The sequence below is a fragment of the Dipteris shenzhenensis genome, chromosome 9 (genome assembly GCF_047967505.1).
Source record: "Dipteris shenzhenensis isolate YYH24624 ecotype China chromosome 9, Dip_SZ_1.0, whole genome shotgun sequence".
In the NCBI taxonomy this organism is placed as follows: Eukaryota; Viridiplantae; Streptophyta; class Polypodiopsida; order Gleicheniales; family Dipteridaceae; genus Dipteris; species Dipteris shenzhenensis.
The window spans coordinates 54887066-54904159 of NC_141604.1; the positions used below are offsets into that span (position 1 = coordinate 54887066).

A 17094-nucleotide genomic window follows, 5' to 3' on the forward strand; every position below is an offset into this window, starting at 1 on the left:
TGCAAAGAAAAAAGAGCACAAATAGAGGTATACAAGGCCCTTGGCAAGGAGTTGAGGTTGAGTGAGATTCCATGGAATTGGATGAGGACTTTGTGGCTGCATTTCCCATATGCTGCCATGAGGAGGCTCCCTCCCTTGCTTAGTTTCTCCAATCCAACCACAAGAGCTCCACATTAACACATTATTATGTACTTGATGCTAGTCCTCAGATGGACTTAATCTAGTAGGGTTAGGGGGGCCTGGGATTAAGCGAAGCAAGCTAATGTGGGACTAGAGGAACATTAGCAAAAGTCTAGTTGGCTATATTTATCCAAGACTCTTGGGATTCTCTTCTATATAAGATTGTCAAGGCGTGTGTTAGTGTGCACAGATCACTTGATGGTTTGCTCTAGATGTTGAGCCTCGATTCCTGCCTTCTACATGGCAGATCACGAGATAGTGCTGAAGGTTCCAATGATATGGGACGCTTGAGCTATGTGCATAGCCTTGTGGGAGTGTGAATTCTAGCCCACGCGCTTGGTGGTGGGTGAGTTGCCTGTTGATCTTTATTATCTTTTGTTGATTGTGTTTGGACTGTGTTCAGGGATAGATCCTAGTGGGGATGCAACAGTTGGTATCAAAGCAGCCCTCAACATAGTTGAATCCATGCAAGGTATGCAGTCTGAATGGTGCCAGGTATGTGTTCTGATAGTCTATGTGTTACTGCAAGTTGCTGAAGTGTTCTGGGGTAGGAATCGTTTCAATTGATGAAGTATGGTGTTAGAAACAATTTGCAGTAGAGTTCTATACATGAACCACAAAGGGGTGTTGAACCAACAAGAGGGGGATTGATCATTGTATACAATTGATTGCAAATGAATTAGAGCAGGTTTGTGGTGTTGGTTGCTTGAGAATTGAGGGGTGTACTGCTGTTGTGAGTGCGTTGGAATAGGAGGGCAATGAGTGGCCCCTTCAAATGCTTGTTCTAGGGCTATGACCCTCACATGGCTGCTGCTTTTCTAGAACGGACGGAGCTTTCTTTTGTTCGAGTCGGCCCTCTCACCTCAATTGACGATGGATCCTCCCTCATCCAATCCTTCTCCGCCTCCAGCAGCCGTGAAAACTCTCACATTTTCAAAAGACGAGTTGCAGTAGCTCAAGAAGGATGTAGAGCTTGAATGCTTGACCACTTCGATTGCACGCATCTATGGGTCTCACCCTTCCAGGGGACGAAGGTTCTTCCTACCATTTCTCCCTATTTGGACCTCTAATATGGATAATGAGGCCTTAGGCGGTTCGCCTCACTTGAGTTGCTTAACAAAACCTTTGCCTGGTGCTTATGACGCGGAAGTTGCCTCGACGCGCCACCCGTTCTAGGTCACAAGCTAGAGACTGGATGCTTGCGGCGCTTCCCCCAAACCTCACCCCTCAATTTAAAGATGTTCGCCTTTTGGGACGAGGTTTTTTTCAGGTTGTTTTTGACTTTCTAGAGGCAGCGAGCACCGTGCTCCAAGCCCGTTTTCTATACCTGGGAAACATGAAGATTTTCTTTGGTGCCTTCTCTCTAGGTTGAGACCTTGTGGAGGAGGATAAGGAGGCGTTTTTGCTCTTCATCAGGTTTCCCGGGCTCCCCCAGGTCTACCATCGCCTTTGTCATGTGATTGGGGAGCACTTCTGTATGGTCATTGAGATCTTCCCCCCTCCCTGGTTTGACTTTGACACAGTTGCAGAGGCAACCAAGTCTGACGGGGTCCCTAGAGTTAGGATCCTTACGGAGGACCCTAACATTTCATATGATCATATCTTGCTCTAGTGCCCAGATGGATGTTTCTTTCGGGAGAGAGTGGAGGTTACATGCAGACTGGACCAGTGCATGATCTGTAGGACCCTTGGGCATTTCGCTAGGGATTGCCCTAGGAAGAAGAAAAGGTCCAAAAAGCCTTCTAGACCCTGGTACAACAACTCCCCTTCGACCTAGACAATGGAGGTGGGATAGCTCCTGCGCCTGCTCTCTGACCTAGGAAGGGTGGTGGTACTACTCCTCCAAAACAGAGTACTTCTCCTCCATGGAGTGCCCCTTCGGTGCGTCTTGCCTCCGGTGCCTCACGTCCCCCAGGGGCACCTGTAGGAACAAAGTGAAGACAGGTTGTGAACACAAGTGAGCAAGAGTGCACACACAAGAAAGCTCCAATAGAAATGTTCAAATGAAACAATACAAATACTTGGTATATATAGTACCCAAGTACTACTGGTCAACCATAGGGTTGACTTTATGCCTACAACACCATATCTTTGTAATGTCTTACAAATCCCCCCTCAAAGATATGGCTGAAAGTACCCTGGAAACGTCTCACGTGTACCCTATAGTACCTTAAGTACCATGGTTGCACAAATTCATCCAAATGGATATGCAATCTATGGGAGTACATGAAAACAATGTCATTGTGAATCACTTCACAACCCCCCTTGACATTGTGAGAATGTCTCTGATCCCCAAGCCATGTCGATGTCGTAGGAAAAGATCTGCTGACAGGGCTTTGGTGAAGATATCCGCCACATTGTCCTCAGATGGACAATAGATGAGATTAGTGAAGCCATAAGAAATATAATCCCGTACATAATGATAATGATTTTCAATGTGTTTCATGCGAGCATGAAAGACAGGATTGTTGGCTATGGCAATGCAACTCTGGTTGTCACATAAGATAGAGTTTGCTTCGCCATCTTGTGCATGATGCAAGTCATGCAAAAGCTTCGTTAACCACATTAACTCCGTAGTGGCTGAATTTGCAGCTTTGTACTCTGCTTCACTGGAGGAAAGAGAGACTCGCTCTTGCTTCTTACTAAGCCATGAGATACAGGCTGAACCCAATGAGAAGCAATAGCCAGTAGTGGACCGTCTGTCGTCAATGTCCCTTGACCAATCTGAGTCGGTGAAACCACTCAGCTCAAGATCACAATCTGAAGCATAATGCAAGCCAAGAGAGAGAGTGCCATGGATATATCTGAGAACCCTCTTTGCTGCATTCCAATATGTGATTGTGGGACAATGCATGAACTGGCTCAAAAGCCCTGTGGAGTAGGCAATATCAGGTCGTGTGGAGCATAGATATATCAAACTGCCAGCCAACTGCCTGTACAAAGTGCCATCAAACTTTTCAGCAGCATCATGCTTATTCAGCTTGAGTCCCTTTTCCAATGGAGTAGCCACAGGCTTACAGTTCTCCATTTTAAGTTTCTGCAACAACCCCTTCGAATACTTTGTCTGTGACATAGAAATCCCATCATGGGTCTGCCAAAACTCAATGCCAAGACAATAATGCAATAGGCCAAAATCTGTCATGTCAAAGTTGTGACATAAAGCGATGTGCATCTGGAACCAAAGCATATGCCACTGAGCCAAAAACTCTGAAATGACTAACCTTTGGCTTAAATCCATACAAAGCCTCAAATGGAGTCACATTAACCAAAGCTTTGGTAGGCCATCTGTTCTGAATGTAAGTGGCTGTCACAACTGCTTCTCCCCAAAAAGCCTTTGAGACTCTCTTGAATTTCAGCATGTATCTCGTCATCTCCATGAGAGTACGATTCTTCCTCTCAGAGAGTGGATTATGTTGTGGTGTGTAAGGGCATGTCAAGTGATGTTTCATCCCATGCTGCTTCAAAAATCCCTGGAATGCATGTGACATGTACTCTCCCTCTCTATTTGAGGTGAGTATTCCAAATCTAGAATTGGTTTGGTTCTCAGCCGTAGCTTTAAACTCCTGAAACCAATAGAACACCTTAGATTTTTTCTTCATGAGAAAAAGCCATGTGAACTTGGAGAAGTCATCTATAAAGGTCACAAAGTACCTTGCTCCTCTATGCGTGGGAAGGCATCTGGACTGGAGCTCAGCAGGATACCCCAGCATGGGGAGGAGACAGAGGCTTTGTATGGATTCCTAGAGGCACCTCCACGAGATATCTAGGCTTCCAGGTTGGCATGGAGGTGTCCCCGATGCAACAGTTTGCCCCAGTTCTTGAGAGTATCCGGAGAAAGCTAGCCTATTGGAGTATGGCTAGACTTTCTTTGGCCGGAAGAGCGCGGATACTCAACCAGGTTCTACTAGCGACTATGTGGTACGTTGCGTCATGTTGGTGCTTTCATGCTGACTCGATCCGTCAGGTGAGGAGATCGCTTCGGAACTTTCATTGGAGTGGTGGTGATGGTTCTGAGGACACTAGGGCCAGAGTTTCATGGGATACTATCACTTTACCCTCCTCGCAGGGAGGACTTGGGGTTCTTGATCCGGAGATGCAGAGCAGAGCCCGTTTAGTCAAACTTCTTGTTAGAGGTTTGATTCCAGGAGATCAGCTGTGGAAGCAGTTCCTACTGCATGGTATTCACCAGTGCACCCCCAGAGCAGCAGGCCAGTGGGCAGGTAGAGTCAGTTGGATCTTCCTGATGGACCAGCATTCTCAGCCTTCCTCACCACTTGTGAAAAGGCTTATTCAGATATGGGATCATTTTCGACAGCACCTCATGAGAGCAGTTCCCTCCTCCAGAGAGGAAATTGCCCGACAGCCGCTTTATCATAACCCCCTGGTTCGGTATCAGGGATCTTCCCCTGGTACAGAACTTAGGACTCCCTTGGCCAGATGGCATGCTCAGGGGGTTGTGACAGTCAGAGATTGGTTCAGGGGAGGTGTGGAGATGTCAGAGGAGGTGATCAGAGATAGACACGGGCCACTTGGACAGATTGCTTCCACTAGATTACTGATCATGAGAGCTATTCCTCAGGAGTGGAGGGATATACTTACAGATCCAGCCTATGTCCATCCCATCTCTACTTGGTCAAGTTGTTTTAGTGAGGCTGGGCTATGCATTGGAGTTCGTTTAGGACCGGCACCGTTTATTTATTTTGAGACGGACTCCTCTTACAGATTGTATCCCACTCAGCCCCTGGATCGACAGGAGCTCGTTGGGCAGAGAGTCAGGGTCATTGGTTGCCTGGGTAAGGAATGGGCCACAGATCCTTCCAGGTTGACCATTGCAGAGGATACTAGATGGAGACTTTGGATTTTTCAGGGTCGACCTCTTGCGGAGCTTGACTGGGACCCAGGTGAGTGGGCATGGCCTGCTCCGGTGGCAGGCGATCGTCCTCTTCCCTTTTTCCAGTAGTCGACGAGGGCAGGTTACAGTCTTCAGCAGAGATACTCAAGAGTATTTTCAAGGACCTTATTGTGGAATTACCACCAACCTAGTGAGGGAGTGATGCCATTTGGGTTGTGGTGGATAGATTGACTAAGATAGCTAGGTTTGAACCCACAAGACAATTGCAAGGGTTACTGAACTAGCTCATCTATTTGTTGAGCAATTGTCTAGGTTGTATGGGCTACCTTGTGATATTTCCAGTGACAGAGATCCAAGGTTCTTTGGCACTTCTGGTAGGAAGTATTTAACAATTAGGAACCACTCTCATTATGAGTTTCGCTAATCATCATGAGATGAGGTTACATATAAACGAGTATTGCCTCCAATGTAAAAGTTCATACAGTCTTTCATGCCAGTAGATTGAAAAGGTGCTGGGTTGGAGACAATCTCGTCTCACCTTAAGAACTTGTGAAAGTTGAGAATTTGACATATGTTCCACATGAACCTGAACAAGCTAATCCTCATATTAGTGGACTTAATCGAGCAGGGTTTGGAGGCCTTGGGATTTAGGAAGCATGCTAATGTGGGACTAGAGGACTTGAACACTAGCAAAGGCCCAGTTGGCTATATTTATCCAATACGCTCTCTATAAAGCGGGATGCTCAATTGGATGGATAGTTGTAGTTGGATTTTTACTTTAGCTCATATCAGGGTTCCTTCCTCCCCTCTTATGGTTGCCATCCTGAAAGCTTGGGGCAGCTTTAGGAGTAATCTTCGGACAGCCCTCCCCTCTTCTTTGGAAGATTTTGAAAGGCAATCTGTCATGTGGAAAGACAACATACTTGATGATCGTGGCAGATCTCTTGGTACTTCTTGTTATATGTAGTGGTCTAGATAGGTGAGGTGTACCACTTCTTATGTGGGTTCTTATAAGGATTTCAAAAACCTTCCGGATAATCGTAGATTTCAGTTATAGTAAGTCACTTGAGAGGAAGAGAAAGGGGAATCGAGCATGATTGATGCAGCTATACCGTTGGATTGGGTGGTTACATATGACAAGCCTCACCATTGCTCTACTTGGTTTGGGGCTTTTACGAGGTCTGGTGTCACACTTTAGGTCATAGGACTAAGACAAGGTTCAGATGGGCATGTCTTGGTTTTGATGTCCACTCTAGGGGTATGTTGTCCAAGTTTAGGGATGATAATATCCTTGCGGACATCGCTTGTGAGCTTGTCAGGGTCTTGGGTCATGTGGAGCGATGTTTTTTGACCCTAACTCGGATTACATTTCCTTGGGTACATGGAGGGTTTGGCTCTATGGTGGTGTCCCCAAAAAGTACTTGCAGTGGGATCAGGCGTGGGAGTGGATTGATGCATTCGCTACACGGTTAGTAATGCTTGGAGATTTTAGCTCAGCCTTAAGGGCTGGAAGCCAACCAGAACTCTCATTGGGAGAATTTTAGATTTTTACTGACTTGCTAAAACCTTTTTGAAGAGACTAAAAATCCCTCAAGATAAGAAAAATCACTCTTTTCTTTTGGCTTTCTAGTCACGGAGGCTTGTAGTGAACTAGTGGAGGTCCAGGTTCAAGGTAGCACCTACTTGCCCTCGTCGCCTTTATGTTGAAGAGTGGGATTTAGACATGCAAGGTTTATCTAGAAGGGGATTGCTAGTCTTTTAAGCATTTTTGTTCCTTCCCCATTCCTCATGACTTGGGGTTCGGTGGCTTGGTGCTCTCTTTCGTAGCTGTGGGTTGTTGATGAGAGGCATGACTCTTCTTGGGTTCTTTCGGTTCGACAACATTTAGTTGAGTCATGCTCTTTGGATGATATGCCACACTTTCCTTATAGACCTGTACATGCTTTGATGGATACTTTTTGGGTGATTCGAGCAAGCATTTCAGCTTGACAAATTTGGAGGTCTAGATGCACAAAGGATTTTCTTAGGACATTATGCCTTTCAAAAACTCACTTGAATTTGTGCAGCATTATTTGGTAGCTGTTTGAATTCTTGTCGACTTGCAAGCAAGGTTCTTTGTTTTGGACGTTGTAATTTGTTGGCAGTACACAACCGGTTTTGAAAAAACCATTCGCAGTTTGAGGGGGGGTTTGGGGGCAAACTGTGAATTAGTGTCTGGGTTGAGTCGAGGTTGGTTGGTGGACAGATCCGCCAAATGGCGCTTTGCATGGAGTCAGAGAGGAAGCCCTCTCGTAAGCCATGACCTTTGCTTTGGTCATGGCATAATCTGAGAACTAACCTTGGTTGCTCTTGTTGGGTTCTTGCCGTGATGATCATCCGTTTCGTGGCTATGATGTTTCATGGCGACACTTGCTCCATCCTATCCTCTCAAGTGTCCTATATCTACTCAATGGTGAAGTCGTGAATTCCATCCGAGATGTAGTTGATTACTCTTATGAAATGCAAGTGTTTTGTTTGAATTCATCAAATCCACACTTCACACACATTGGCTAGTACTTGGACAGATACTATAGACACTTTGATGGCTATTTGGGTGAGTATGCAAGGGTCTTCCCGGGCAGCTTCTATAGGGAGGATATTTTTCTTCCGGGAGTGGAGTGGTGAATGTACGCCCAGTTACTAGGCAATTAATTCCTTGGACCAACGTGTGCAACAGGGGGCCAAAAGAGTGGTGCAATTAAAAATTGCTATTTTGGGCACGAGACTCAAAAATCAGCACAAGACACCTTTTTGGCATGTAGGAGGCCAAAAAAGCAAGAAGAAAAGTCGAAATTTGCTTTGAGAGCTGTTTACTGAACCACAAAAGAACAGGGAGAGGCAAGTCACAGGCTGGGAAATTGCTCCAAGGCTATTCTATTGCATCGCCTTGCTATTTTTTGACTACCAGGGCAGTTTGTGGGCTGTTGCCAGAAGCTCAAAAATGAAACTCGTTTTTGTGCCAAGAGCCTCCAAATCAGTTCGTTTTTGCTGCTTCCAGGCTACATAGAGGCTGCTGCAGTTGTTGTGGGCTGTTTTGGAGCTGAGCAGGAGCTTCTACAGGGATTTCGACCAGTTTTTGGTTGCTTTTGGGCTGTTGCTGTTGGTTTTGGAGCTTTCCAGGCTTGGGTGTCTCTTTCTAGCTGTCTTTGGTCTGTGCTAGGGCAGAATCAACTATTCTTTGCAGGATCTATGGTTTTCCAGCCCATGTGACCTGATTTTTGTGATTTTTGGGCAGAGGAAGGCTAGCTTTTGCTGTTCCCGGACTGGTTGCTGGTTGGTGATTGCGTTTGAGATTGATTCCTTTTGGGTTGATTTTTGCTGTTGGGCAGTGGCCAGGAGGGCTACAGATAAAGGTGATTTGTTTGGAAACGCTTGGTGGATTGATTGCACTAGAGTTTGGCAGTCTGGGGCTTTTCTGCAGTTGTTCAGCCGTGTCTGGCTGGTTGGGCACTGGGTTGTGCAGGTGCAGGAAGCGCACAGTCAGTTGATGCCTTTGGGGTTCTATTGCACACTTGGTTGGCAGGGAAATTGTAGGGTTGCCTAGTAATTGGATGCCTATTCGCCATATAAGGTTGAGCAGGGATTGCAAGGTGTGTAGGATATTGGAAGTCTGTGGGCAGGGGTTTGCCGGTGGTGCAGCTTTCAGGAGACCTTATAATCAGCTGCTTGGCTTCATATAAATAATAAAGAAATACTGCAAGGGGCGCCAGTGTTTGGGGCCAATCGGTGTCCTTGTTTCTGAGTAGGAGCACTCTAGCTCCCTGTGTTTAAGTTTGTGGTGATTAATTGTTTGGCTATTTACTGTGTATGCTTTAGTTAAAGTGGATCTCACCACCCTTTAATCTGCGAAGGCTGGTTTCAGTACTTCCGTATACACTATGATAAAACAAGCATTTAATAACTAATGGGAAGTCCAGTCACCCTAGTGGCTGTACCAATTTGAGGATAATGAGGAGGCCCAAGAGTGGGAAGGTGTAATCACATTTACATGCCTCTCCCATTCGAATGAATACTTACTCAGGTTGTTTGTATACACCTTCTACTCTTTACACTCCTTGTTATTTTTTCCTTGGCATACGAAAGCTCTTTTTATGGATTGTAGATAATAGACTTTTTTTGGGCACAATCACTTTAGAAGGGGTTCAAAAAAAAAACCGTGTTGACAGAACTTGACACCCTTACTGCTGAGCCCACTTTGGCAAGGTTTCCTTTTCTGCATGAAAAGCAAGGATGTGATTCCACTGTATGTCAGTAAGTCTATAAGCTTTTATCCATAAGTATGGATTTTTACAGACACAAGTCAATTCAGGTCCTGTTGAGTTATATTTCATAGAATGTGATTTTCTGGTGTAGTGCCCCTTCATCCTACATATTTGTTCCTAATCCAGGCAGCTTATCTTTTCATCTAAAGCTATTGAGAAGGGTAAGTCTATGTGAAGGTGATGGACTGTGAAGGCCACACATGAGCGGGTACATGGAGCATCAATGAAAAATGCTTGCACACAAACAAGCATATGTGGAGAGGATAATTTGGACAAGTTGACCTTAGAAATGCGTTCTCTCTCTGCTTTGTCTGCAGACTATGATATCTGGTTGGAATCTCTGACTTTGAGCTACAAATCGTGTGTGATACTTGTGTTTCACAATCATAGGAAAACTATTTAATCATGAACCTTTTACTTTTGATCCAATAAAGAACTGTTCTTTCTCATCCGATTTTACTCTTGAAATTGAAAAGAGTTTGTTTTTCAGAAAGAGATCAAAGAAGGGCAACAAAGAATGGAAAGCTTCCCTTACAATGAGCAAAATCAATCTAATGTCAACCTTAAAGATCAGGATGTGCATATAAGAAAGGAATCAGGAGGACAGGAAGAACTCTGCATTGAGAAAACAAGGCAAAGTCAGAGCATTCTTGATCTTGAAAATCGAATAAAGGTGCTGATCTTTTGAAGTCTAGCTTCCAAAATTTATTATGATTTTACTTCCAATTGTGTTCCCAACATGACAGTTGTTTTTTAAGTTGTAACAGTGTCAATGTTGTACATGTTATTTAATCCAGGAAAAGGATGAAGAGCTGTTGCGATATAAAGAAAGATTTACAAAGATGGAGCTAATGACAAAAGTGAACAGAAGTTTGGATTCTGCTTTTCTTCGTCAGAATTTGGGAGCATTGGTTGCATCTATAAAAGCAGAGTCAGTGGCTTTAAAGGAAGCTGTGAATGCAGCAAAATTCTTGCAGCAGGTCTCTTTATGTGAAACGATTAGAGGATTTGATTATGAGTGGACGCTTTCAAAAGTTGAGGGCATCTTGTCATTCATCTTGAGACTCTGAACATTCACCTAATGAATAGGATCCAAAGCTTGTGTATAACTGATTGCCCCAGCAAGCACGGTTAAACGATCTCAAGGGAAACATTTAAAAATCGTTTGAGGGAAGGGTTTAAGACAGTTTGAACAGCATTGATACCAATGTATAGGTTCAGATATTGAGGTAACAAGGATAGTTATTCATCTTTTTTTTCTTTGAAACTATAAGCTGACACTTGTTGCAATGTTTCAGAATGCGGAGACTGCTCTTAAGGAAGTCACAACACAGAGGAATCATTTAAAGCGGTCTCTCTCAAAGGCTCTGAAAGACTCTGCCACTAGGCTTCACGATGTCTATGCTGATTTGGTTTGTTTGATCATTTACCCCCATTCACAAAGTTTTTTTCTGATGCTCAAGAGTAAATCGTTGGTTCCATATGCCAATAGTGAAAGAGACTCAAAGGAACACACATGTACAGGAAAATGGAATATGCTATAGGGAAGATGTGATTTCTTGATATGACTAAGCGAAATGCAGAGCTCAATTTGATATGCTGCTCATATTTTCTTAGAAACTTTATGAATATTTCCTAGATGGTTGATATGACCTCATCAGGATGGTATTTGCCTCTTGTAATGTGTATCAAACTCCCTCCGTATCATGTCAGAATAGCAAGCATGCACTATGAGCTTTTACGATGCATAAAATGATAAATACTGCAGGAGACTACCCGAGATCTAGATTGCATGAAACAAAGGAAAGTGTTCAATCCTGAAACAGAACTAGCTCTATCTCTAAAATTTTATAACTAATTCTGGATCAACAGATAGCCTTAGACTAGATGACTCCAAACAGTAGAGTAGAAATAATTGGATTTAGCAGAGAATCCTTCCCTATCATGAGGTCTAAGTTATAGCAGCAGTTTCATTCGTTAGTAAAGTTTAAGAGTTGAGATTCTGAAGTAACAGGGAGGTACCTCTTAGAGTTGGAGAAGAGATAAGTTAGGGCTGGATTTACACAGTAGTTTGTGAGGGGCTGCACAAGGAGAGAATTCCTTATTTAAATTCCCTCAAAGAGAATTGGTCCTCAAATTGAGTCAAGCCTGATCAATAAAGGAAACAGTGAGAAGAGTTGTATATTGGATCATATCCATGCAGCAATGATGATGCCCAAAGCCTCTCCAATTACTGCATCAGCTGAGTAGATATGGGCACTGCTCCAGGGCTTCAGGAGGATTCGTCATCTGGAAGGCCTCTCCATTTGATGTAGTATTCCACATAGGGTTTATTCCCGAGTACATGGTTCTTGAAACCAATGATTCTTGCTGGAATGTACTGAATCTGTCCCTCCTCATCCATGGGACGTAATTCCTCAAGTGCTTGTTCAGAAGGACCCAAGTACTTAAAAATTAAAACATGGTATACATTGTAAATTCTGGAAGATGGGGGCAGTTCCAATTGGTTAGCCACTTCACCTACTTAAAATTTTGGATGGGCCATAATATCATGCGTAAGCTTAGTATCATTGTTTCCATTCAAAGAAGCATATCTGGTCTTGTGGAGCCTGAGAAACACATAATCCCCCTCGTCAAAGTATAGTTTCATACGGGCTTGGGCCTTAATCATAATATCCTTACATTGCTGTGGTAAAGCAGTTATGTGGTTCATATCATCCTTTGCTTGTTGGTTGGCCATTGTACTATCAACAATTGTGGAAGGCACATGAACTTTGCAGCCATACATAGCTTCAAATGGGCTCATCCCAATGGAGGTATGTGTAGTATTATTATAGCAGAGTTCAGCTAGAGGAAACCACTTGTCCCATGTTGTCTGAGTGTCAAAATAAAAATGTCTGAGGTATTCTTTCAGCCATCTATTTACCCTTTCTGTTTAGCCATTAGTTTGAGGATGATCAACAGTACTAGCTATGCGAAGTGTGCCCATAGACATAAATGATTCCTATCAAAAATGCCCCATGAATTCAGCATCACGGTCACTCACAATCTCTTGTGGCAGCCCAAATAATTTGAAGACATTTTCCATGATTGCTTTCCAATTTATGGAGATTGAATATTGGGTTGTGTTGCGTATGAAGTGTGCAGCCTTTGTGAGCTAATCAACCACAACATGAATTTTTTTTAAGCCTGTAGGAGTTACAAGTAGACCTGTGATAAAGTTCATGGATATGTGAGTCTATTTACCTTATGGAATAGGTAAAGGTTCGAGCAAAGCAGCTGGGCTGAGGCTTAATTCTCTGTTCTGCTGGCATGGCTTACAGCACCGCACATAATTGTGCACATCATTTCCAAAGACCCTTCCAATAAAAACTCTGCTTCACTCCCTCATAGGACTTGAATAATCTTGTGTGACCAGCCAATGGTGATGAATGCAGATCTTGCAGTTCATATACTTAGCTCATAGTGTGGATGATCAAGGTAGTTGGGGTCTTCCAGGTCCTGAAATAAAGCTACAGCTGTTGGACCTCATAGTTATTCCTCTTGAATCCGATGGATCCAATCCTTGTAGATTTCTGTAATAGATGATAAAGTGCATGCCCACCTCCTAGAGAGATGCAATCTTGAACATGGAGCTCCCTTTAACACTTTCGGACATCTAGTTTGTATGCCTTTTCCCATGGGGATTTCAGCCCTCTTCAAATACCTACCCCAAGCACATTCTCACCCCTCAATGGTTAGCCAAACCAAGCATTCTAATTCTTTGGACTATCCTCGTTCGGGCTAGCATCCTTCTATAGGAGATTCGCTAAACACTTGCAAAAATAGTAGTATCCCTCGATGATAAGCTCAAGGAGGCGGCTTTTTTTAATTATGGCCACTGTAGAGAAGAGTTTCCAACACCTGAAGGATGCTTTGACTTCCGCTCCCATCATTGTGTGTTCAGATTCTCTCAACCATTTACCATTGAAGCTGATGCTAGTGGTAGAAGCAGTGCTAAAACAAAACTATGGTGTAATAGCCTATGAGAGCCAGAAGCAGGATGACAACTAGCTGACCTACCACATTTATCACTAGGAAATACTACCCATATTGCATGTTATCAGGAAATGGCATCACTACATATATGGAAGTCATTTTAAGGCTTAGATTTATCATAGAACTCTTTATCTCAGTCCAACTTATCTCCCAAACAGAGAAGGTGGGTTTCCATTGTACAAAATTAAATATTATGACATTGAATACAAGTGGGGAAGGAGAATATAGTGCCTGATTTATTAGGCAGTAAATCTGAGAAATATGCGGTCCGAAGCTAGGGTTCATCATGGAGATGGAGGATTTTGGAGCAAGTAGGAGCTTTTCTTCAACCTTGGGGAAATTTGATGGTCGCAACATCCCCATAAGAAAAGTACAAGCCATGCAAGAGTGGTGCTACATTTGCTTGAACATTTGTGGAGCAAGCGTTTGCAGTTGTATTGCTGGCAGTAGACGGCACTGAAGATCATAATTTTGAGGATTTGGGAGCGATGATTCAAGTGACTTTGATGATCGTTTTGACTGTGAAGTGCTTTCTAGTTAGGTTTGCTTGCAGTGTGTAATAATTGCTATAGGTACTTTAGCATAAGTGTACAGTAGCTTGGCTGGTGTTTAGTGTACTTTCTCATTGTAAGAGGATTGATAAGCAAAATAGTGCATATGTTTGTTGTCTGTTTGGAGTTTGGTGTTTTGGTAAGCTTGCTAAGGTCCTATGTAAAAGTTTTAAATTGCGAGCTGGTCTTGTGTGCACAGGCTGGGAAATTTATGGAATATGGCCCTATGTGTATGATTCAAAAATTGTGAATTGTTTTGTGTGGACAATCCATTTTTAATATCTCATAATCCTGTCATGGTTTTTTTTTGGAGTGAAACAGACTTCTATTAAGCATGAAAGAAACATGCGAGAGAAGAAACTCAAGGCAGAAATACATCATGCAAAGCAAAAAAATTAGTAAAATACCACTCAGAGAATCTTAGATAAGAAGTAGGATTGTGACTGGAAATGCCGTGTCAGCTTGTGTTAGTCTCAGAAATGAAAGGACAACCTCTCCACTCTCTACAAAAAGTCGTCCTCTTGGTTGAGGCAAGCCTAGAAGAACATATCCTGGACCAAAAAGCCATCAGACTGTGTACAATATATGTCCAAATTTTGGCACAAGTATGAGATGGATGGACTAGAGTGCCAGGAATTAGCCTCTATGCAACTAGATCTTCAAACATGCCAGACTTGCTACGATCTCCTAGCAAGTGTCCACTGACACGTGCAAGTTTGTATCAAGAAGAATGAACGGCTTGAAGTATGCAAAATTATATGCTGGATGGTGCATTGAGATAGAACCCAAGAGGAGTCCAGGTCAGTTCGTTAGGGATGCCCTTTAGCCCCCTTCCTCTTTCTTTTTGTGGTAGAAGCTATGAGTATCTTCCTTAGATCTCAGGCTGATCTTTATGGGCTGTGATTGCCCTTGAGACAGCAGCGGGAGCAGGAGCTTCTTGATTGTGAGTTGGCTGATGACACTGCTATTTTTATTGAGGCCTCTTCGCAGTCACTTAATTCTTTCCGGACAGCCTTGGATATCTTTTGCTCAGCTGCAGGGGCACACATTAACCGGCATAAATCCTTTGGCTTTTGGATCAGTGATGAGGACACTCTAGGTTGGGGAGTTGACATTGGCTTTTCCTGGATTCAGAGGGGTGTTCCTGTCAGGTATTTGGGATGCCAAGTAGGATTGGGCATCTCTCCGGCACAACAGTTTGCCCCAGTACTGGAGAGTATAAGGAAAAAGCTCATTTTTTGGAGCTCAGCCAAACTCGACCTTGCATCTAGAGTTGTGGTAGTGAACCAGGTTCTTTTGGCCACCGCTTGGTTTGTGTGTTCTTGCTGGGGCCTGCATCACTCAGCTCATTAGACCAGTCAGTAATTTTTTATGGAGTGGACTTGATGGCACGGCAGATGTTGCAGCGAGGGTGGCCTGGGAGACCATTATTCTCCCTACATGTGAAGGGGGCCTTAATATCATCGACCCAGACTTGGAGTGCAGGGCATTGCTTTGTAAGGTGGTCATGCCTGGGTAGGAACCTTGGAAGGATTTCGTTTTTAGACGCATTTAGGCTTGCGCACCTGCCTTGGGAGATGATTGGGCGGACAGTCTTTGCTGGATTTTTACTTCCGCCCCTCTCAGACGTCGTGCCTCTCCTCTCATGACTGCCGTCTTGAAAGCTTGGGGGAGCTTCAAGAACACTCTTCAAAGGGTTCCGTCCTCTACCCTTGAAGAGATTGATAGGCAGCCGATCATTTGGAACGATAGTATACTTGATGAGCATGGCAGATCACTGGGCACTTCCCATTACATGCAGTGGTCTAGATGGGAGAGAGGCCTCGCCTACACAATAGGCACTTGGAAGGCATTTATCAGGCTACCTGAGGATCAGAGACTACAGTCTGTGAGTCACCTCAGAGGGGTAGCATGCAGGATTCAACAGATAGATGCAGCCATCCCGGTGGAATGGACAGTTTAGATGCCTATTACTTCCATCACTTGGATTGGAGCTTTTTCGAGGACAGCAGTTCCTCTACAGGTGATCGCTCTTTGAGGTCTCGAGGAAGATGCACTGATCTTTGACGTTGGGGATGGAGGTATACTCTCTAGATCCACGGATGATATTCTTCTAGAGGTTGCCTTTCAACCTATCAGGATTGCTGGTTTTGTGGACCATGGAGCGGGCTTGCAGTGGTACTTAGACCCTGACCCTTTGCTCTTGGCCCTGGGATCCTGGAGATTGTGGTTATATGGAGGTGCACCTATCAGGTGCTTGCAATGGGACCTAGGAGAGTGGGAGTGGATAGATCATGGGTATCGAGAGAGGGGGATTCCCTTCTTTTATTTCACAGTTGGTAATGCCAGGTGATTTCAGCTGACCAGTAGGGGTTGGATTCCTTCCAGAGCCCTCCATTGGGACAACAGTTTCATCACCGCAGATTTGTGTAGGAATTTTTGGAGGAGGCTCTGGAAATCCCTCAGAAATAGAAAGATCACTCTTTTCTTTTGGCTTTCTATTCATGGAGGGATTCTAGTGAACCTGTGGAGATCACGATTTGGGGCTGATCCCACTTGCCCTTGCTGTCATTCTGTAGAGGAGTCAGTGCGACATTGCCTTTGGGATTGCAGTCAGGCGAGGACTATTTGGAAAGGGGTTGCTCGAATGCTCAGCATTTTTCATACTTCCCCTTTCTTCATGACTTGGGGCTCGGTCGCATGGTTATCCCTTACTGGCCCCCAGGTGTTATGAGGGTGAGCCTTCATCTTGGGCACTCTCGGTCCACGTGCAGGTGACAGAGCCCTACTCTCTTCAAGATGTATCACTTACTCCTTTCAGAGCTTCTCATGCTTCAGTGGACACCTCTTGGGAGATTTTGGCTAGCATTTCCTCTTGGCACATTTGTAGAGCCAGATGTATAGAGGCCTTGGATGGCACCCAGATACACCCATCACAGGTGTTCACGGGTATTTGGAGTGACATGGTTCACACTTTGATAGCCATATGGGCTAGCATGCAGGGCCCTTCATGGGCAGGCTCTTCTAAGAGGACTATATTTCTTCGAGTTTGGAGGGGTTCTCCCTTTTTCTCAGAGGTTTGTACTGGATTGAGATGGCACTATCAGCCCCAGTCGTTTCTTTTTGGCTCTTGAGCTTTTCATGCATTGCATGTTGTATCCCGTATGGAGCT

The 17094-nt window shown here is 44.2% G+C and overlaps 1 protein-coding gene across 1 annotated transcript in view; it reads left to right on the top strand.

The window, feature by feature from the left end:
- Positions 1-17094, top strand: part of LOC147898855 (uncharacterized) — a 54041-nt gene that overhangs the window by 2047 nt on the left and 34900 nt on the right. Inside the window, exons 2-4 of the mRNA XM_087379238.1 lie at positions 9824-10006; positions 10131-10313; positions 10632-10745. Coding sequence (XP_087235364.1) covers positions 9824-10006; positions 10131-10313; positions 10632-10745 — 480 coding nt within the window. The remainder of the gene's footprint in view (positions 1-9823; positions 10007-10130; positions 10314-10631; positions 10746-17094) is intronic.